At 43.7% G+C, this 23,829-nt stretch overlaps 1 protein-coding gene across 1 annotated transcript; it reads right to left on the reverse strand.

The window, feature by feature from the left end:
• Positions 1–2,828: 2,828 nt before the first annotated feature.
• On the reverse strand, positions 2,829–13,000 carry LOC109865162 (protein Wnt-2b-A). Its single transcript, XM_020453302.2, has 5 exons — positions 12,308–13,000; positions 9,050–9,270; positions 5,301–5,578; positions 4,732–4,996; positions 2,829–3,884 (listed from the first exon to the last, which is right to left on the reverse strand). Exons 1-5 carry the CDS (start codon positions 12,475–12,477, stop codon positions 3,649–3,651), a joined length of 1,170 nt encoding a protein of 389 aa, XP_020308891.1. The 5' UTR covers positions 12,478–13,000; the 3' UTR covers positions 2,829–3,648.
• Between the last annotated feature and the right edge of the window lie 10,829 nt (positions 13,001–23,829).

Consider the following 23,829-nt stretch of genomic DNA (forward strand, 5'->3'; position numbering starts at 1 on the left):
CACAGCTATTTTCAGATGTCTCCAGAGATGTTTGATCGGGTTCAAGTCTGTGCTCTGGCTGGGCCACTCAAGGACATTCAGAAACTTGTCTTGGCTGTGTGCTTAGGGTTGTTGTCCTGTTGGAAGGTGAACCTTCGCCCCAGTCAGAGGTCCTGAGCACCCTGCAGCAGGTTTTCATCAAGGATATCTCTGTACTTTGCTCCATTCATCTTTCCCTTGATCCTGATTAGTCTCCCAGTCCCTGCAGCTGAAAAACATCATCAAAGCATGATGCTGCCACCACCATGCATCACCATAGGGATGGTGTCAGGTTTTATACAGATGTGACACTTGGCATTCAGGCCAGAGAGTTCAATCTTGGTTTCATCAGTCCAGAGATTCTTGTTTCTCATTGTCTGAGAGTCCTTTAGGTGCCTTTTGGCAAACTTCATGCGGGCAGTCATGTGTATTTTTCTGAGGAGTGGCTTCTGTCTGTCCACTCTACCATAAAGGTCTGATTGGTGGAGTGCTGCAGAGATGGTTGTCCTTCTGGAAGGTTCTCCCATCTCCACAGAGGAACTCTGGACCTCTGTCAGAGTGACCATTGGGTTCATGGTCACCTCCCTGACCATGGCCCACTCCCTTGATTGCTCAGTTTGGCCAGCCCTAGAAAGAGGCTTGGTGGTTCCAAACTTCTTCCATTTAAGAATGATGGAGGCCACTATGTTCTTGGGGACCTTCAATACTGCAGACATGTTTTGGTATTCCCCAGATCTGTGCCACGACAAAATCCTGTCTCGGACTTCTACGGACAATTCGTTCAACCTCAGAGGCTGGTTTTTTCTCTGACATGCACTGTCAACTGTGCATGTCAGATATATAGACAGGTGCGAGCCTTTCCCAATCATGTCAAAATCAATTTAATTTACCACAGGTGGATTCCAATCAAGTTGTAGAAACATCTCAAGAATGATCAATGGAAACAAGATGCATCTGAGCTCAATTTCAAGTCTCATAGCAAAGGGTCTGAATACTTATGTAAAAAAGGTATTTCTGTTTTTTATTTGTAATACATTTTCAAACATTTGTAAAAACCTGTTTTCACTCTGTCATTATGGGGTATTGTGTAGATTGATGAGAAAAATGTTAAGAATAAGGCTGTAATGTAACAAAATGTGAACAAAGTCAAGGGGTCTGAATACTTTCTGAATATACAGTAGAAGCTAGCAGCTTCAGTAATTGGAAACCAGTGATAAATAATAAGAGATGACAGCTCCCATCCATCACACCATATACATTTAGGAACACGTACAATAATAGATTGATAGCACATACTGTAAGAGTACCTGTCACACTGAAGAGAGAGGAGACATACTATCCATCTCAGTCGACAACGTTTGTTTCACTTAACTCTTATAACAGAAACATTTATTTAAATGAATTTCTTTGCTTCGTATTTAGCTACAGTAACAGTCAGAATTTTGGACACCTACTCATACCAGGGATTTTCTTTATTTTTGCTATTTTCTACATTGTAGAATAATAGTGAAGACATCACCACTATGAAATAACAGATATAGCATCATGTAGTAAACAAAAAAGTGTTAAACAAATCAAAATATATTTTAGATTCTTTAAAGTAACCACAATTTGCCTTTATGACAGCTTTGTACACTCTTGGCATTCTCTCAACTAGCTTAATGAGGTAGTCACCTGGAATGTATTTCAATTAACAGGTGTGCCTTGCGTTTGAGCCAATCAGTTGTGTTGTGACATGGTAGAGGTGGTATACAGAAGATAGCCCAATTTGGTAAAAGACCAAGTCCATATTATGGCTAGAACCGTTCAAATAAGCAAAGAGTCCATGAGTTTAAGACATGAAGGTCAGTCAATCCGTGCAGTCGCAAAGACCATCAAGCGCTATGATGAAACTGGCTCTCATGAGGACCACCACAGGAAAGGAAGACCCAGAGTTACCTCTACTGCAGATGATAATTTCATTAGAGTTACCAGCTTCAGAAATTGCAGCCCAAATAAATGCTTCACAGAGTTCAAGTAACAGACACATGTGAACATCAACTGTTCAGAGGAGACTGTGTGAATCAGGCCTTCATAGTCGAATTGCTGAAAAGAAACCACTACTAAAGGACACCAATGATAAGATGAGACTTGCTTGGGCCAAGAAACACGAGCAATGGACATTAGACCGGTGGAAATCTGTCCTTTGGTCTGATGAGTCCAAATTTGAGATTTTTGGTTCCATTCGCCGTGTCTTTGTGAGACGCAGAGTAGGTGAACGGATTATCGCTGCATGTGTGGTTCCCACCATGAAGCATGGAGAAGGAGGTGTGATGGTGTGGGGGTGCTTTACTGGTGACGCTGTCTGTGATTTATTTCAAATTCAAGGCACACTTAACCAGCATGGCTACCACATCATTCTGCAGTGATATGCCATCCCATCTGATTTGCGTTTAGCGGGACTATCATTTGTTTTTCAACAGGACAGTGACCCAACACACCTCCAGGCTGTGTAAGGGATATTTGACCATTAGGTGGAGAGTGATGGAGCTGCTGCATCAGATGACTTGGCCTCCACAATCACCAGACCTCAACCCAATTGAGATGGTTTGGGATGAGTTGAACCGCAGAGTGAAGGAAAAGCAGACAACAAGTGCTCAGCATACGTGGGAACTCCTTCAAGACTGTTGGAAAAGCATTCCAGGTGAAGCTGGTTGAGAGAATGGCAAGAGTGTGCAAAGCTGTCATCAAGGCAAAGGGTGGCACCTCAAATATAAAATATGTTTAGATTTGTTTAAAACCTTTTTGGTTACTACATGATTCCATATGTGTTATTTCATAGTTAAGATGTCTTCACTATTATTCTACAATGTAGAAAATAGTAAAAATAAAGAAAAACCCTTGAATGAGGAGGTGTGTCTAAATGTTTTGACTGGCACTTGACATTAGTGTCTATAGAGCAGCTCTCTGGCCCGCAGTAAACGTTGATCGTTAGACTTTCTGCTATACATCCATCCCAATGCACTTTACCAGTAGGGTAAGGCATGAGGGTAAGTCCTCCTTTTTTAAATATAATTTTTTACTCCTAACAACTGAATACATGTCAGTCTTTCCATTATATCAAGCAGAGTACAATTTCAGTTCTTCATCTCTTTCTATTGTAAGGCCAATGAAACACTGAACAAAGTGATCACAGATTTAGAGAGAACATAGTCTTAAACAAAGCAAAAAAACAACAACACATACACCAGCCAACAATCCTAACTCAATCTCTGGTGTGCTCACAGTACAATGTCCTGTTCTGCATTTCCACAACAGATACTGTGTGAATGAATGTCTGTAGAAAAATAGTGTCCTCAGCACCTTGGAAGCAGCACACAATCAACACAAACAAACATAAATAGGAACTATCCCCTCTCCCAGCCCAACCATTCTCTTAGAAAGCCTTCCCACCGAACAGTCCCATACAGTACTGCACCATCCAAACCAAGTTGGGATACTGCGCCTTGGGAAAGGTTCTTTAGGATGTCACCTTAGAAGGGGTTGTCAGATGTAATGGAGGTCCGAAAGGAGTCCGTAAGGAGTCAGGAGTAGGAAATACATATCTCACAATGCAGTTGACCACTACTACGTCCTTTTAAAGAATGGGCCTCAGCGTCTGGTTTGGTCCAGCCAATCGGGTCGCCTGTGGGGCTTACAGGTGTGAACGTCCACAGTGTTCTCACAGTCCTTACACTCCACGGCGCAACACCACTTGAACTTGCACTCGCACTTGGTGACTCGTTTGGCGCGCATTGTGTCGTAGCCCCGTCCGCAACACATGACCTCGCAGCTGTCTGTGCCTCTAGAAGACTTGTTGCAGACTCTCCCTGCCGTTCCCAAGGAGCCTTTGGAGAGGGCACAAGACAGACGCCATGGTTAAAGACAAGCCGGCCCGTGAGTGAAGGGGTGTGAGTGGAGGTATTCCCCTTGAGCATTTGGGAGTGGAGCTTAATAGGGACCACAGAAGGATTTGAAAAATTACCCTGTATCCTTAGGGTGTGAATTCCTATACAATAGAGATTAGCGGATACGAGAGCTATAAGCCCTTTAAAATCAGCCCTGCTGCACCTTGAAGTAGTCTAGGGGCGTAGTGTAGCTTCTCTTCTTAATTAACATTAGTTCACTAGGTGTCAACCTATAACCATAGGTCTAACAGAGATTAGGAAGATACCAGTAACACACAATACATCCAAGGTATCATAACCAGAGCCTGTTAGCTGTTCTAGAGCTCTTTGAACTCTCTGCTGAAGTGATAGGACATGAGGGGCATGAGAAACAGAGATTACCAAGGCAGAGAAAACACAGTTGGAATTAGAGAGAAGTTAAAAGGTCAAATAATTGAACTCTAAGCTATGCAGGTATGCAGGCCTTCGGCAGATGAGTCCGGTATTCTCATAGACGTATTTGAGGAGTAGGCCGCTGTATTATCTACCTTCTGGGTAACAGTCTTGACTCAGAGCAACTAGGTTTCTGATGGCAAAATATACGTTTGGTGATAAGTATTTGAATAACATCCATCAAACTATGTATGACTAAGTGTGATATTATTCTGAATCATATACTCCATTTTTTTGCATAAAGAGATTTCCTCTTAGCCATAGCTAAAACATCTGTGTTTTTCTCTGTCAGGTCATGTGTTGAAGAAAAACTCCTGGCCCTACCTAACACCTTGAACTGGTTGAGTTGACCCACCTGCTGCTCTGTCCATGAGGCAGTAGTCAGGGGACTTTTCTACATACACCAGCTCATTCTTGGTGGTTCCCTTGAAGTCCTTGTCAGCCACCATGAACCCGGTGCCATCCTGGTTCATGGTCACCTCGATGGCCGTGTTGTACTTCTTCCGGAGGTAGTCCCCGGTCCTCCGGAAGTCCGACATGGCCAGCCAGCAGGTTCTAAGGGCACAGGAGCCGCTGACGCCATGACACTTGCACTCCAGTTTCATAAAGCGCTTCACTGCCTGAAATCGAAATGGTTGGATAATGTCATTGGTGGTTAAGACACAGGCTCACTTGTGACCAACCCAGTACACTCACTATTCACGTTTAGAGCATTTACAGAATGTCTGTTCAACAGTGGCTTGAATTTTACCAGCAATGTCTGTTCCATTGTAGTAACCATGTTGTTACACAGTAGTTATAGCATGCTCTGTTAGTTGAAAGGGACTGCCTGTCAGCCAGTTAGCTGTGTGTATCAAGTCCAGATGCATCACAGTGCACATTTCAAAAAGTATAATGCCCCTTAACCCCTACGCCATTGCTCACCATTCGTCCACAGCGGTTGTTGTGTAGATTCATCAGTGCCCGAGCGTCCTTCACCATCTTTTCTCTGGCATCAACAAAGGTCTTGGTGAACTTGATGCCATAGTTGATGTTGTCGCTGCAGCCGCCCCAGTCAAATTCGCCCCTGTCGTCACTAGCCTGGCCCCGCTTTTGGGCGTCGCAGCTGCAGATCTTGAGGTCCCCCTGGCTGCAGGCCCTGGTAATTGCATAGACCACGCCTGCCGAGGAGATGGCGTACACAAATGCTGCCTCCCGGCTACCTGGGGTGATATGATGGAGGAGATTTTGTGTTAGAGATGTCATCGTTAGATAGCCTCTGTTAAGGTCAGGGAAGGGAGGGGCAGATGTGTTCCCATAGCTGTGGGAAGTAGGGGTGCTGCAGCACCCCAAGTTTTTTAAACAAATAATAATAACTTTATTAAAAAAGTTTAAAATAATTGAAATATATATTTTTTCACAAAAGTAGTGCACTGGGCCTTTACTAGTCCTATATTAGTGGACCAATAAAGACCTCTGTTGCGCGGGCAAAAAAAATGTTTTCAGCATCTCAGCTTTGGCAAAAAAAGATAGTTGTATAATTAAGAACAGTATCTTGCAGGATTCAGTAGTTGGAATTGTCTACACTAACTCATTCATGAATGTAATTTATTATGGAATTGATTGAATGGATTGAGAGTACACACACCTCATTTGCCAGTTCTATAATCAGTCACCAAGTTGAAGAGTAGGAAAACCGTAGACAGTCCACATGGAACAGAGCTGGCCGACCCTGGTTATGGCCAATTCACAATAGAAATAGATGTTCTGAATTTGTGAAAGTGAGGCTGTTTTTATCTTTGGTTTTTTTGGTCAAAACAAAGTCAGTCTTAAACAGGCAAAACAAAGTCAGTCTCAAACAGGCAAAACAAAGTCAGTCTCAAACAGGCAAAACAAAGTCAGTCTTAAACAGGCAAAACAAAGTCAGTCTTAAACAGGCAAAACAAAGTCAGTCTTAAACAGGCAAAACAAAGTCAGTCTCAAACAGGCAAAACAAAGTCTGTCTTAAACAGGCGGTTACACTATACTAGCAGAGTTTGTTTTGTTGTAGTAATCATGTCGTTACACTGTAGTTACATCAGTCTAGAGCCAACTTCATGCTTTGAACACTAACATATGCCCAACTGAAAGCTTTCGACTTGCATAGTGCAGATGACATTGCACAGAAACAAACATGCCTATATTTGATTAAAATCTGTTTGTGTGCACTATATCCCATGCAATCTAAATTTAAACAGTGTCTACGTTCCTTGGAACTTGGGCATGTTTGTCTCTGTACAATGTTCCTGTACAATCCGTCCATGTACAGCAGGCCTATGGTGGATAGCTAGAACAAAGAAACATGGCTACCAACAGCCCATTTAAGGTGCCTCTCGTTTTCACCCTTTAATTTGCACAGATGGCAGCTTTCTCAGTCACTAGGTATCTTGTCATCTGAGTGGAGTGCAGATACAGATTTATTTGGTCTGCTTTTCCCACCCACCTCTAGTTTTCATTCCTCCTCACGCAATGAACCAGAACACAGGCGATATGTCAGGGAGCACGGCTTTGTCTGCCTGCCAGAAACATCTACCCAAATATTTACATCTCCTATTACTGTTTAGACATCACCATGTGGATCTCTCTATCTGCTACCTGTCTTCAGAGAATACCCACTTTCTGCAACTCTCCTCATTCCTGGAGAAGGTGAAACTATTACTGAAAAAATATAAAAACACAACATAATCCCATTTTTCATGAGCTGAAATAAAACATTCCAGAAATGTTCAATATACACAAAAAGCGTATTTCTCTAAAATGTTGTGCATAAATTTGTTAACATCCCTGTTAGTGAGCATTACTCCTTTGCCAAGATAATCCATCCACATGACAGGTGTGGCATATCGAGAAGCTGATTAAACAGCATGATCATTACACAGTGTATAGGGGACAATAAAAGGCCACTCTAAAATATGCAGTTTTGTCACACAACATAATGCCACAGATGTCTCAAGATTTGAGGGAGTGTGCAATTGGCATGCTGACTGTCCAACAGAGCTGATGCCAGAGAATTGAATGTTCATTTCTCTACCATAAGCCGCCTCCATCTTTTTAGAGAATTTGGCAGTATATCCAACCGGCCTCACAACCACAGATCAAGTGTAACCACGCCTGCCCAGGACCTCCACATCTGACTTCTTCACCTGCAGGATCGTCGAAGACCAGCCACCTGGACAGCTGATGTATTAAATACTCCTTAGTTTCATCAGGTGTTCAGTCAGTTAATTGAAATAAATAAATTAGGCCCTAATCTATGGATTTCACATGACTGGGCAGAGGGGCAGCCATGGGTGGGCCTGGGGGGCATAGGCCCACTCACTTGGGAGCCAGGTCCACCCACTGGGGAGACAGGTCCACCCTCTGGGGAGACAGGTCCAACCTCTGGGGAGCCAGGCCCAGCCAATCATAATGAGTTGTCGCCACAAAAGGGCTTTATTGCAGACAGAACCCTTGCACGATTATCTATTTATTCTGAAATAAGTTGAAATTTAAAAAACTTTTCATGCTCACATTTTTTGTATTTGTTTAATTTACACAGAACCAAGAAAAAATTACCTAAACTGAATTTGAGATTTTTCACTTCATAGTAAAAAAAATTGAAATTATAAAAAAATAAAAAATTCAAATTCATTGGGTTGGAGGCAGGTTTTCTCATTTACTATGTAATTTATCTCACCTGTGGTAAGTTGCAGGTGCTTACAGGGTAAAAACAGCCATTCCATTGAAAAGAGAAAACAGAACATTCTGCTACATTGCACACAATTGCAAGGGGTGCCAATATATTTGACCGCATTTGTACATAGAGATGATAAACTGTTGTATGAAGTGTTGAACTGAGATATGTATATAACATGCATATACCCTTAAAGGGAAATTTCACAGCATCAGCATATGTGAAAATATCATGTTTTTATGTTTTGTAAAAAAAAAAAAGATAGAGGAAGATCTGTGTTTGACATCAACCAATTAGTAGACAATAACAGGACAATTAGTAGACAATAACAGGACAATTAGTAGACAATAACAGGACAATTAGTAGACAATAACAGGACAATTAGTAGACAATAACAGGACAATTAGTAGACAATAACATGGCAATTAGTAGACAATAACAGGACAATTAGTAGACAATAACAGGACAATTAGTAGATAATAACAGGACAATTAGTAGACAATAACAGGACAATTAGTAGACTAATTAGTAGGCACTTAGTAGGCAACGACTCCTCATAATTGGTAAGAATTACACGATGCACACCGATGATGTTTTGGAAAAACACATATTCCTCTTTCTTTTTTACTACAAAACATAGAAACGTGCCATTTCCACGTATGCTGATGTTAGAGAGGTGCTGGAGATGATGAACATGAAGTTGAACATTGTTGGACATTTCCCTTTAAGGCTGGGATGTCTGTAAGTCTAAAAGGAAACTGAGCGGTCCCGTTATAGTTCTGTAATAGTCTACAACAATCCATCACTTTTATGTACTGTATCAAATTCATGTAGTAAATGTTACATCCAAGATTCAAGTGGTTGAATACTAAACCTCTTAACACACACACACACACACACACACACATACACACACACACGCACACACACACACATGGAAACACACACACGCAGACGGAAACACAGACAAACACAGACTTACTGCGCAGCATGACCCTGCCAAAGACGGTGTGGTCTCGGTCCAGCGTGCTGCAGTTCCAGCGATGGTGGCGGAACTGGTGCTGGCACTCGCGGATCCACTCCTTGGCACCCTCCCCAATAGACTGCATGAGGTCCGGGTGGCGCTGGCACAGCTGGCGCTGCTTGTTCACCAGGCCTGGAATGTTGTCACAGATCACCCGTGCACCCAGGGCTCCAATGTACCTGCAGATCAGATAGACAGGTGCACTGTCAGTGGGAGGCCAGGGAAACTTCCAGGGACGATTATATTATGTAAAATGTTTTTATCTAGTTTTCTTTCTGAAGGACAATATACTGTATATTGTGAAGTCAGGTCCAGTCAGATGCGTGACAAGCTATATTTTTCAAGAATCAATGGGTATTCATCATCAGTTTAATTGACTATTGAACAGCAGGAATTCTTACAAAGTGTGCATTTAACCATTCTGTCCCGCTTCATTGTAATCCCACGCTGTGAAACATGCCATAAAAGTGTTATGAAGTGTGAGATCTTCAGAAGCACTTTCACAGACAGGGAAGAGTCCACACTGTTAATTAAGAGTGACCCCTGACCACTGAGACTGGAATAGGAACACAGAGTGCAGTGAAGCAGCCATACAGTGTGACATGGTCTCGTATAAGTCACCAGTCTCCTATAAGACTCCAGTCTACTATAAGACTCCAGTCTCCTATAAGACTCCAGTCTCCTATAAGACTCCAGTCTACTATAAGACTCCAGTCTCCTATAAGACTCCAGTCTCCTATAAGTCCCCAGTCTCCTATAAGTCACCAGTCTCCTATAAGTCACCAGTCTCCTATAAGTCTCCTATAAGACTCCAGTCTCCTAGAAGACGCCAGTCTCCTATAAGTCTCCTATAAGTTCCAGTCTCCTATAAGACTCCAGTCTCCTATACGTCTCATATAAGACTCCAGTCTCCTATAAGACTCAAGTCTCCTATACGTCTCCAGTCTCCTATAAGATTCCAGTCTCCTATAAGTCTCCAGTCTCCTATACATCGCCAGTCTGGTATAGTCGCCAGTCTGTTTTAAGTCACCAGTCTCCTATAAGTCTCAAGTCTCCTAAAGGTCTCTGATAATACTCCAGTCTCCTATAAGTCTCCTATAAGACTCCAGTCTCCTATAAGACTCCAGTCTCCTATAAGTTTCCAGTCTCCTATAAGTCTCCTATAAGACTCCAGTCTCCTATAAGTCACCAGTCTCCTATAAGTCCCCAGTCTCCTATAAGTCCCCAGTCTCCTATAAGTCACCAGTCTCCTATAAGTCACCAGTCTCCTATAAGACTCCAGTCTCCTATAAACCCCAGTCTCCTATAAGTCCCCAGTCTCCTATAAGTTCCCAGTCTCCTATAAGTCACCAGTCTCCTATAAGTCACCAGTCTCCTATAAGACTCCAGTATCCTATAAACCCCAGTCTCCTATAAGTCCCCAGTCTCCTATAAGTCACCAGTCTCCTATAAGTCACCAGTCTCCTATAAGTCACCAGTATCCTATAAACCCCAGTCTCCTATAAGTCACCAGTATCCTATAAACCCCAGTCTCCTATAAGTCCCCAGTCTCCTATAAGTCACCAGTCTCCTATAAGTCACCGGTCTCCTATAAGCTGGCATGCTCCTCTAATTTTCACGCTCCCTACGATGACCGAACATCATTACTGCCAGGCTTAATCACAGCTACATTGTGTTTCGTGCCACTGAGACAGCAACAGAAAAGGGTTTCCATTCCAGTTATGGCTGTCCCTGTCCCTTCCCCCCAACAATCTGCCTTCATTCCCTGCTGCCAGAGCCTGAGCAGGAAAGCAGAGCAGAGACACTGTGTTTATTCTCTCCATAGAGAGAGTAGAGAGCTGAGCCAAAAGACCCTGACTGTTTCTACGCCTCATACGTAGTTTGGAGGGAGGACAATCAGTCCAGAACACCAGAGAACACATTGCTGCTTATCTGAATGATCAAGATCATGATGAGAAAAAAAACTGTACTATATAAATCATATTTAGACCCTTAGTCTGGAGAGAGCTACCATGTCTCCCCGCTCTGCCTCACTTCACTGTTTTAATTAGACACACTGCCTTATTTTTATTCAGTCATACAATTCCTCAGTGTTGTTTACATAAAATTATGTTTTGAGTTGAGCCCACTTGAATTATTTAATCTACTTTAACTAGTTCAGCTATAAAAACAGAATAGAAAATTAAGATTTTGCCCCTAGCTGAAAGCTGATTTATCATGTTTTGCGCAGTAAGAATGGAGTGTTGGAGGTAGGCACTTCCTTTATACACCCTGGGTTCTTACCCTCAAGAGAAATCATCAAGGAACACTTTTTCATGCACCACTGCCTGCATCTGTCATTTCCAATATGCAAGATTGATAGTGGAAAGTCCCTCAGTCCATGTATCTTCATGAACACAGTGTGCAGTTGTTTGTTTTGATGTTTTAAAACTCCAATCCACACACATCCCCCCCTGTGGCTGTTTGAATTGGAGTTGGCTGCGATCTCTTTACACGTTCCAGCAGGGTATAAGTCTAATTATAAGGTGTGATGGAGGTATAGACTTCAAAGGGTGTATTGAGTTAAACTATTTGAATATTGAATGTGTTTCAATTGCCACATAATAGTGATATAGCCTATCATTTAGTGTTTGTTATTGTTCCCATCTCCTGCATCCCAAGGATAATTCAAATTTCTCAAGACATAATTGGCAATCTCAGGCTTGGGATAAACATAGACATGAACTCAGGTTTCAGTGAAAAGCAAATGTAGCCTCCTCAGAATATACTCTTACAAAATGAATTATTATTATAGAATTGTTGATTGTATGCCTAAACCATTTCCCTAAAACCTTCATTGAAATCCAAACATGCTTTACATTTGATCTTGACTTTGTTCAAGACGTTTCGCATATTTAATGAGTTTATAATGATGTCTTTATTTCTTACATTCATATTTATCCATCATATATTCATTAGGCAATATGACTTCTTCCCACTTATATTTTCGACTCCCAAATAGCCAACATAAATAGGGCTAGCTTTTGCAAGGTCTTGGAATATTCTAGAATTAGCTCATTAAGAAGACAACTGGTCATCCAAAACCACTGGAAACTCAGATCTAATCTTGGATATCAATGACAGAGCTCTCCTAGACATAAATTAAAGATGTAATCTTGGATAGAAACGATATGATTATTTCAGCAGGATCAAGCGCACATGAAAGAAAGCACTCACCACCAGGAAGAATCCACTCTAGGCGTGAAGATGAGAAGCAGCAGAATAAAGGTAAAGTATAGCCTTGAGGTTGAGTTGGAGGAGTGCCGGGATATTGTCCCATTTCGAGACCCAGTTCTGGTCCTGGAATATCCTCGGGGTTTGAAGAAACAAAACATTTCTATTTTCATGAACAGAAGGCATACAATATAAAATGAAGAATACAAGTCCTGGGCGATGGTTTGCTGTTCATAATTGGGGGAAAACCTGCCTATCTATAGAAGTTGAACAATTCTATCTATCTTGTTTCAAAAGGCTACTTTGATATATTGTCAGTTCATCAATGCCATTGTTTGTCTCTGATTTAATCGAGACGAGGCAGTGCTCATCAAAAGTCAGTCTGGTAAAAGTAAATCGAATTAAGACAAATCTTCTGAGAAACTGTCAAATGTCCAGCCAGATGTTCGGGTTGCCAACGACAACACTTTCCCTCGTTGTTGCGTATTGTTTTTGTAGCCCAGGCTATTTGTTTGACATTCGACGTGAATAACAGGTGAAGCTGAAGAAGTTGCAAACCCAAACACAGGTATCACAGACTGTGAAAAAAGATGGCACTGAAACCACTGCTTGTCCCTGGCAGGTAAAGTCAGTCACTCATCTGTCCGAGGATGAGACAGATAGCTACGCCGCGGTTTTCTTCTCAGTCGGGACTGAAGATGCGCCGCAGGACAAAATACTGCACCAGCACGTCAGCTGTCCATGCCCCCCTTTTGTTAGACAATTACAAACACCGGTATGTGCACGGTGAGGTCAGGGACGTTATATTTAGATGTCGACAAGTAAAAGTTATCTACCTTACATAGCCGTCTAAATATTGGTGATCCCCATATTGGAAATAATTTGACAAATCAAATCGACTTTTATTGGTCACATACACATGGTTAGCAGATGTTAATGCGAGTGTAGCGAAATGCTTGTGCTTCTAGTTCCAACAGTGCAGTAATATCTAACAAGTAATCTAAACAATTCCCAACAACTACCTAATACACACAAATCTATAACAGTAATCTAACAATTCCCCAACAACTACCTAGTACACACAAATCTAAAGGGGTGACCCCTCATTGGCTGATGACAAAGCCTCTCGATGTGCCCTATGAAGAAGATTATCCAAGTACTTTTTCATCTCAATTACTTTTTTTAAAAGTCATATGGAAATAATTGAATTAAGGGATTGAACTATGTGTTTATGTGGCCAGACCATGCATAAAAGAAGAGCTCCCTTTTCTTTGCGAGTGTTATAACCAATAATGAAACGCCTATGTTTTGGCTCCAACCAAATTAAAACTATATAAATTAGTTCAGTAATTTATGGATGAATGAAAGGGGTGACATTCTAGTTTCATGTTGTTTGGTGTTGGTGTCCTTTTCATCCCATTGCCTTTCATTTCCTTTGCCACTATTTTCCACATGAAACACAGCCAAATAGATCAAATACATTTCTATATGTGTTATACAAATACATAGCAATCTAAGAAACAACCCAAAACTGTAATATATTTCACTGCTTACATATGCATTATGGTGTTGTGTTAAGCCCATAAAATCATTACTATGAGGACCACATGGTGCGATGGCTGGGACCACACAATCTGTAGTTTATTTTAGGAGATGACATTGCACACTGCTTAGGCCTATGAAATGTATCTGAAATTACCAATTAAACAGAAATGACTGAATAAACAGACCGCTATTGACAGTGTATTGTAAGGCAGTTAGTGCACGGAGCTTAAACAAGGGTGAGCTTTCCAATGAGGTGAAAATTAACCATAAATCTCATCAGTAACTACTCTCATCTCTTGATTTTCTTGAGATGACATCAACTTATCTCATCTAGATGTTTTACATTTGGCACATAGCATTGTAAGCTATGATGTGGGAGTAAAACAGGTATGTGTCTGGAGTTTCATTGTGTCAGCACAGCAAGCGCTGGACAAAGTTTTGCTTGGGGCACCTTCAACTATGAGAGGTCAAGCTTTCATGCTTTGACACATCATTAACTAGGAACTATGTTTCTCCATAGAGATAGACTGAAAGGCCTCATAATCTGTCTGGGGGGGGGGGGGGCTGTTTCAGCACATGCCTAGCCTGGCCTGGCCTGGTTGGCTGTTTCAGTACATGGCCTGGCCTGCCATTGGATCCCAGCTGGATGCCTTTGAGAGTGAATGGTTGTCACCATGGGGTGGCAGGTAACCTAGTGGTTAAGAGCGCTGGGCCAGTAACCAGCGCTCTTGAATCCTTGAGCCAGCAAGGTGGAAAAATCTTCCGTTCTTTCTGCCCTTGAGCAAGACAGTTAACCGCCAACACCAACTGCTCCCCAGGCGTCGATGACGTCGATTAAGGCAGCCCACCGAACATTCAGAGGGGCTGGGTTAACTGCGGAAGACACATTCAGTTGTGCAACTGACTAAGTTTTCCCTTCACTATCAGACCATAGTCTACTACAAAGGATGGAGTACACTGTCTCTCAAATATATGATTTTAAACGCTATACCCCTAACCCTAACCCATACAGTAACCTCACCTATATAACCTTCAACCTTTCGAGAAAATACCTTATGGATTTGGCATATCAATTGTGAGGATAAAGTAAGTGTTTTCCTTTGTAGCATGGTCCTCTTGATAACTCTTGAGAAGAGACCGTGGTCTAAACAAAACATGTAGAGGTGTATTTATTTGAAGAGCAGCAGATCATAAAGGTTGAGAGGGAAAAAACAAGAGAACGTGAACCTTAAGGCCAGGAAAATGTATGTCCTGGGTCAGCATATAGAATAATACATGTATGTCCTGGGTCAGCATATAGAATAATACATGTATGTCCTGGGTCAGCATATAGAATAATACATGTATGTCCTGGGTCAGCATATAGAATAATACATGTATGTCCTGGGCCAGCATATAGAATAATACATGTATGTCCTGGGTCAGCATATAGAATAATACATGTATGTCCTGGGTCAGCATATAGAATAATACATGTATGTCCTGGGTCAGCATATAGAATAATACATGTATGTCCTGGGTCAGCATATAGAATAATACATGTATGTCCTGGGTCAGCATATAGAATAATACATGTATGTCCTGGGTCAGCATATAGAATAATACATGTATGTCCTGGGCCAGCATATAGAATAATACATGTATGTCCTGGGTCAGCATATAGAATAATACATGTATGTCCTGGGTCAGCATATAGAATAATACATGTATGTCCTGGGTCAGCATATAGAATAATACATGTATGTCCTGGGTCAGCATATAGAATAATACATGTATGTCCTGGGTCAGCATATAGAATAATACATGTATGTCCTGGGTCAGCATATAGAATAATACATGTATGTCCTGGGTCAGCATATAGAATAATACATGTATATCCTGGGCCAGCATATAGAATAATACATGTATGTCCTGGGTCAGCATATAGACTAATACATGTATGTCCTGGGTCTGCATATAGAATAATACATGTATGTGCTGGGTCAGCATATAGAATAATACATGTATGTGCTGGGTCAGCATATAGAATAATACATGTATGTCCTGGGACAGCATATAGAATAATACATGTATGTCCTGGGTCTGCATATAGAATAATACATGTATGTCCTGGGTCAGCATATAGAATAATACATGTATGTGCTGGGTCAGCATATAGAATAATACATGTATGTCCTGGGTCAGCATATAGAATAATACATGTATGTCCTGGGTCTGCATATAGAATAATACATGTATGTCCTGGGTCAGCATATAGAATAATACATGTATGTCCTGGGTCAGCATATAGAATAATACATGTATGTCCTGGGTCAGCATATAGAATAATACATGTATGTCCTGGGTCTGCATATAGAATAATACATGTATGTCCTGGGTCAGCATATAGAATAATACATGTATGTGCTGGGTCAGCATATAGAATAATACATGTATGTCCTGGGTCAGCATATAGAATAATACATGTATGTCCTGGGTCAGCATATAGAATAATACATGTATGTCCTGGGTCAGCATATAGAATAATACATGTATGTCCTGGGCCAGCATATAGAATAATACATGTATGTGCTGGGTCAGCATATAGAATAATACATGTATGTCCTGGGTCAGCATATAGAATAATACATGTATGTCCTGGGTCAGCATATAGAATAATACATGTATGTCCTGGGTCTGCATATAGAATAATACATGTATGTCCTGGGTCAGCATATAGAATAATACATGTATGTCCTGGGCCAGCATATAGAATAATACATGTATGTGCTGGGTCAGCATATAGAATAATACATGTATGTCCTGGGTCAGCATATAGAATAATACATGTATGTCCTGGGTCAGCATATAGAATAATACATGTATGTCCTGGGTCTGCATATAGAATAATACATGTATGTCCTGGGTCAGCATATAGAATAATACATGTATGTCCTGGGTCAGCATATAGAATAATACATGTATGTACTGGCTGTCACGTTCTGACCTTAGTTCTTTTATTATGTCTATGTTTTGGTATGGTCAGGGCATGAGTTGGGTGGGTTGTCTATGTTCGTTTTTCTATGTTGTGTTTTGCGTTTGGCCTGGTATGGTTCTCAATCAGAGGCAGGTGTCGTTAGTTGTCTCTGATTGAGAATCATACTTAGGTAGCCTTTTTTCACCTGTGTCTGTTGTGTGTCTGCACCAGCCAGAACTGTTTTTGGTTGTTTCTCTTTGTTATTTTTGTTATTTCCGTGTTCATTTGAATAAATATGGACATATACCACGCTGCACCTTGGTCCTCCGTTCCTTCTTACTACTCCTCCTCAGAAGAGGAGGACGAGAATCGTTACACTGGGTCTGTATATAGAGGAAGAAATGTATGTACTGGGTCTGCATATAGAATAAGAAATGTATGTGCTGGGTCTGCATATAGAATAAGAAATGTATGTGCTGGGTCTGCATATAGAATAAGAAATGTATGTCCTGGGTCTGCATATAGAATAAGAAATGTATGTGCTGGGTCTGCATATAGAATAAGAAATGTATGTGCTGGGCCTGCATATAGAATAAGAAATGTATGTACTGGGTCTGCATATAGAATAACAAATGTATGTACTGGGTCTGCATATAGAAGAAGAGCAGAAGCTATGTCACTGCCGGCCCGCTGTACTCAGTTAGGTCTGGTCATGAAAACTCAAACTGACCTTCAGGTCAGATCCATGGACTTCTCCTGACTTACAGCCACTTACCTGTCAAACAAACACCCAGTGACCGACTCAATACTCAACATCACAGTTTAGGTTCACAGCATATTTTTAGTCAATGGAAGTGCATGGTATCTTACTGTCACTACAGACATGACTCTGGCCTGATAGTATTCATCAGCTCGTCTGGCTAATGTGGAAACAAAGAGCTATGTTCAAGGACACTCCTGGCCTTGTACTTATCACAGTTCATTTGTAGTTGCTAGGTGCTATGTGTGAGCAGCTAGGGAAGAGGCCCCTGGACAATGGGAGCATGTGTGAATGTGTTGGGTCATAATAATCAGCACAAATCCAGGAGCGTTAGTCAGACACCTAAGTAAAGGTTAAACAACAATACAGCAGCTGCCTAAAATGACCAACACATGGACAGTGGAGGTGGTGATGGGAGTGCTGGGAGTGGCCTAAAATGACCAACACATGGACAGTGGAGGTGGTGATGGGAGTGCTGGGAGTGACCTAAAATGACCAACACATGGACAGTGGAGGTGGTGATGGGAGTGCTGGGAGTGACCTAAAATGACCAACACATGGACAGTGGAGGTGGTGATGGGAGTGCTGGGAGTGGCCTAAAATGACCAACACATGGACAGTGGAGGTGGTGATGGGAGTGCTGGGAGTGGCCTAAAATGACCAACACATGGACAGTGGAGGTGGTGATGGGAGTGCTGGGAGTGGCCTAAAATGACCAACACATGGACAGTGGAGGTGGTGATGGGAGTGCTGGGAGTGGCCTAAAATGACCAACACATGGACAGTGGAGGTGGTGATGGGAGTGCTGGGAGTGGCTTAAAATGACCAACACATGGACAGTGGAGGTGGTGATGGGAGTGCTGGGAGTGGCCTAAAATGACCAACACATGGACAGTGGAGGTGGTGATGGGAGTGCTGGGAGTGGCCTAAAATGACCAACACATGGACAGTGGAGGTGGTGATGGGAGTGCTGGGAGTGGCCTAAAATGACCAACACATGGACAGTGGAGGTGGTGATGGGAGTGCTGGGAGTGGCCTAAAATGACCAACACATGGACAGTGGAGGTGGTGATGGGAGTGCTGGGAGTGACCTAAAATGACCAACACATGGACAGTGGAGGTGGTGATGGGAGTGCTGGGAGTGGCCTAAAATGACCAACACATGGACAGTGGAGGTGGTGATGGGAGTGCTGGGAGTGACCTAAAATGACCAACACATGGACAGTGGAGGTGGTGATGGGAGTGCTGGGAGTGGCCTAAAATGACCAACACATGGACAGTGGAGGTGGTGATGGGAGTGCTGGGAGTGACCTAAAATGACCAACACATGGACAGTGGAGGTGGTGATGGGAGTGCTGGGAGTGGCCTAAAATGACCAACACATGGACAGTGGAGGTGGTGATGGGAGTGCTGGGAGTGGCCTAAAATGACCAACACATGGACAGTGGAGGTGGTGATGGGAGTGCTGGGAGTGGCCTAAAATGACCAACACATGGACAGTGGAGGTGGTGATGGGAGTGCTGGGAGTGGCCTAAAATGACCAACACATAGACAGTGGAGGTGGTGATGGGAGTGCTGGGAGTGGCCTAAAATGACCAACACATGGACAGTGGAGGTGGTGATGGGAGTGCTGGGAGTGACCTAAAATGACCAACACATGGACAGTGGAGGTGGTGATGGGAGTGCTGGGAGTGGCCTAAAATGACCAACACATAGACAGTGGAGGTGGTGATGGGAGTGCTGGGAGTGGCCTAAAATGACCAACACATGGACAGTGGAGGTGGTGATGGGAGTGCTGGGAGTGGCCTAAAATGACCAACACATGGACAGTGGAGGTGGTGATGGGAGTGCTGGGAGTGGCCTAAAATGACCAACACATGGACAGTGGAGGTGGTGATGGGAGTGCTGGGAGTGGCTTAAAATGACCAACACATGGACAGTGGAGGTGGTGATGGGAGTGCTGGGAGTGGCCTAAAATGACCAACACATGGACAGTGGAGGTGGTGATGGGAGTGCTGGGAGTGGCCTAAAATGACCAACACATGGACAGTGGAGGTGGTGATGGGAGTGCTGGGAGTGGCCTAAAATGACCAACACATGGACAGTGGAGGTGGTGATGGGAGTGCTGGGAGTGACCTAAAATGACCAACACATGGACAGTGGAGGTGGTGATGGGAGTGCTGGGAGTGGCCTAAAATGACCAACACATGGACAGTGGAGGTGGTGATGGGAGTGCTGGGAGTGGCTTAAAATGACCAACACATGGACAGTGGAGGTGGTGATGGGAGTGCTGGGAGTGACCTAAAATGACCAACACATGGACAGTGGAGGTGGTGATGGGAGTGCTGGGAGTGACCTAAAATGACCAACACATGGACAGTGGAGGTGGTGATGGGAGTGCTGGGAGTGGCCTAAAATGACCAACACATGGACAGTGGAGGTGGTGATGGGAGTGCTGGGAGTGGCCTAAAATGACCAACACATGGACAGTGGAGGTGGTGATGGGAGTGCTGGGAGTGACCTAAAATGACCAACACATGGACAGTGGAGGTGGTGATGGGAGTGCTGGGAGTGACCTAAAATGACCAACACATGGACAGTGGAGGTGGTGATGGGAGTGCTGGGAGTGGCCTAAAATGACCAACACATGGACAGTGGAGGTGGTGATGGGAGTGCTGGGAGTGGCTTAAAATGACCAACACATGGACAGTGGAGGTGGTGATGGGAGTGCTGGGAGTGGCCTAAAATGACCAACACATGGACAGTGGAGGTGGTGATGGGAGTGCTGGGAGTGGCCTAAAATGACCAACACATGGACAGTGGAGGTGGTGATGGGAGTGCTGGGAGTGGCCTAAAATGACCAACACATGGACAGTGGAGGTGGTGATGGGAGTGCTGGGAGTGACCTAAAATGACCAACACATGGACAGTGGAGGTGGTGATGGGAGTGCTGGGAGTGGCCTAAAATGACCAACACATGGACAGTGGAGGTGGTGATGGGAGTGCTGGGAGTGGCCTAAAATGACCAACACATGGACAGTGGAGGTGGTGATGGGAGTGCTGGGAGTGGCCTAAAATGACCAACACATGGACAGTGGAGGTGGTGATGGGAGTGCTGGGAGTGGCCTAAAATGACCAACACATAGACAGTGGAGGTGGTGATGGGAGTGCTGGGAGTGGCTTAAAATGACCAACACATGGACAGTGGAGGTGGTGATGGGAGTGCTGGGAGTGGCTTAAAATGACCAACACATGGACAGTGGAGGTGGTGATGGGAGTGCTGGGAGTGGCTTAAAATGACCAACACATGGACAGTGGAGGTGGTGATGGGAGTGCTGGGAGTGACCTAAAATGACCAACACATGGACAGTGGAGGTGGTGATGGGAGTGCTGGGAGTGGCTTAAAATGACCAACACATGGACAGTGGAGGTGGTGATGGGAGTGCTGGGAGTGACCTAAAATGACCAACACATGGACAGTGGAGGTGGTGATGGGAGTGCTGGGAGTGGCTTAAAATGACCAACACATGGACAGTGGAGGTGGTGATGGGAGTGCTGGGAGTGGCTTAAAATGACCAACACATGGACAGTGGAGGTGGTGATGGGAGTGCTGGGAGTGACCTAAAATGACCAACACATGGACAGTGGAGGTGGTGATGGGAGTGCTGGGAGTGGCTTAAAATGACCAACACATGGACAGTGGAGGTGGTGATGGGAGTGCTGGGAGTGGCTTAAAATGACCAACACATGGACAGTGGAGGTGGTGATGGGAGTGCTGGGAGTGGCCTAAAATGACCAACACATGGACAGTGGAGGTGGTGCTCGTAGTGCTGGGAGTGGCCTAAAATGACCAATACATGAACTGGTTTAGATATTATCTGTCGGAAAGATATCAGTTTGTCTCTGTGAATGGTTTGTCCTCTGACAAATCAACTGTAAATTCCGGTGTTCCTCAAGGTTCTGTTTTAGGATCACTATTGTTTTCACTATATTTTTTACCTCTTGGATGTCATTCGAAAACATAATGTTAACTTTCACTGCTATGCGGATGACACACAGCTGTACATTTCAATGAAACATGGTGAAGCCCCAAAATTGCCCTCGCTAGAAGTCTGTGTTTTAGACATAAGGAACTTGATGGCTGCAAACTTTCTACGTTTAAACTCGGACAAAACAGAGATGCTTGTTCTCGGGCCCAAGAAACAAAGAGATCTTCTGTTGAATCTGACAATTAATCTTGACAATCTGACAATTAATAAAACTGTGAAGGACCTCTGCGTTACTCTGGACCCTGATCTCTCTTTTGATGAACATATCAAGACTGTTTCAAGGACAGCTTTTTCCATCTACGTAACATTGCAAAAATCAGAAACTTTCTGTCCAAAAATTATGCCGAAAAATTAATCCATGCTTTTGTTACTTCTAGGTTAGACTACTGCAATGCTCTACTTTCCGGCAACCCGGATAAAGCCCTAAATAAACTTCAGTTAGTGCCAAGTTAAGGCTTCCTGTTAAGGCAAGGGCTGATTTCAAAGTTTTACTGCTAAACTACAAAGCATTACATGGGCTTGTTCCTACCTATCTTTCCGATTTGGTCCTACTGTACATACCTACACGTACGCTACGGTCACAAGACGCAGGTCTCCTAATTGTCTCTAGAATTTCTAAGCAAACAGCTGGAGGCAGGGCTTTCTCCTATAGAGCTCAATTTTTATGGAACGGTCTGCTTACCCATGTGAGATACGCAGACTCTGTCTCAACCTTTAAGTCTTTACTGAAGATTCATCTCTTCAGTGGGTCATATGATTGAGTGTAGTCTGGCCCAGGGGTATGAAGGTGAACGGAAAGGCTCTGGAGCAACGAACCACCCTTGCTGTCTCTGCCTGGTCGGTTCCCCTCTCTCCACTGGGATTCTCCCCTATTACAGGGGCTGAGTCACTGGCTTACTGGTGCTCTTCCATGCCGTCCCTAGGAGGGGTGCGACACTTGAGTGGGTTGAGTCACTGATGTGATCTTCCTGTCTGGGTTGGTGCCCCCCCTTGGGTTGTGCCATGGCAGAGATCTTTGTGGGCTATACTCGGCCTTGTCTCAGGATTGGAAGTTGATGGTTGAAGATATCCCTCTGTTGGTGTGGGGGCTGTGCTTTGGCAAAGTGGGTGGGGTTATATCCTGCCTGTTTGGCCCTGTCCGGGGGTATCATCGGATGGGGCCACAGTGTCTCCTGACCCCTCCTGTCTCAGCCTCCAGTATTTATGCTGCAGTAGTTTATGTGTCGGGGGGCTAGGGTCAGTCTGTTATATCTGGAGTACTTCTCCTGTCTTGTCCTGTGTGAATTTATGCGCTCTCTGTAATTCTCTCTCTCTCTTTCTTTCTCTCTCTCGGAGGACCTGAGCCCTAAGATCATGCCTCAGGACTACCTGGCATGATGACTCCTTGCTGTCCCCAGTCCACCTGGCCGTGCAGCTGCTCCAGTTTCAACTGTTCTGCCTGCGGCTATGGAACCCTGACCTGTTCACCGGATGTGCTACCTGTCCCAGACCTGCTGTTTTCAACTCTCTAGAGACAGCAGGAGTGGTAGAGATACTCTTAATGATCGGCTATGAACAGCAAACTGACATTTACTCCTGCATTACTTGTTTGGGATTTTAGGCTGGGTTTCTGTACAGCACTTTGAGATATCAGCTGATGTAAGAAGGGCTATATAAATACATTTGATTTGAGTGGAGGTGATACTGGGTGTGGTCTAAAATGACCAACACATAGACACTGGAGGCGCAGTATGTGTCTCTCTTGGGAGCGAGGGGATTAGGGGGGATTCAGAAGCCTAATTAAATTATTGTCTGCTTAATTATATGACATGACACATCCCGGTTGTTTTTGGCCTCACATATCTTTTTATTCTAAAACCCGGAGCGTACATGCTTCACTGTACATAAAAAAATATGTTTCTACCCACAGCTACTGGCTAAGCTTGAAGTGTTTGTCCTTCCTTTGGTTACATCACAGCCAGACCGAGGCTGTGGTGTCCTCATTACGTGTGACCCTGTCTTTCTTTACCTCACGGACGGGCTGTAGATTTTACAGTGACAACTCTATAACAAATTGCTTTACAGGAAGCAGGTGATGGGCCAGTGGGCCCCCTGTCTAGAACGCTCCAGCTGTGGACTCTGAGCGCTCAGCACCATGCCACAATGCAACCATTCCTCCTATTCTGGGCCAGGCTCATGGTCCAGGCTAATTTTGGACAGGAGGACAGTGGCAGGG

This window comes from Oncorhynchus kisutch, linkage group LG1 (assembly GCF_002021735.2).
Source record: "Oncorhynchus kisutch isolate 150728-3 linkage group LG1, Okis_V2, whole genome shotgun sequence".
NCBI classification, from domain to species: Eukaryota; Metazoa; Chordata; class Actinopteri; order Salmoniformes; family Salmonidae; genus Oncorhynchus; species Oncorhynchus kisutch.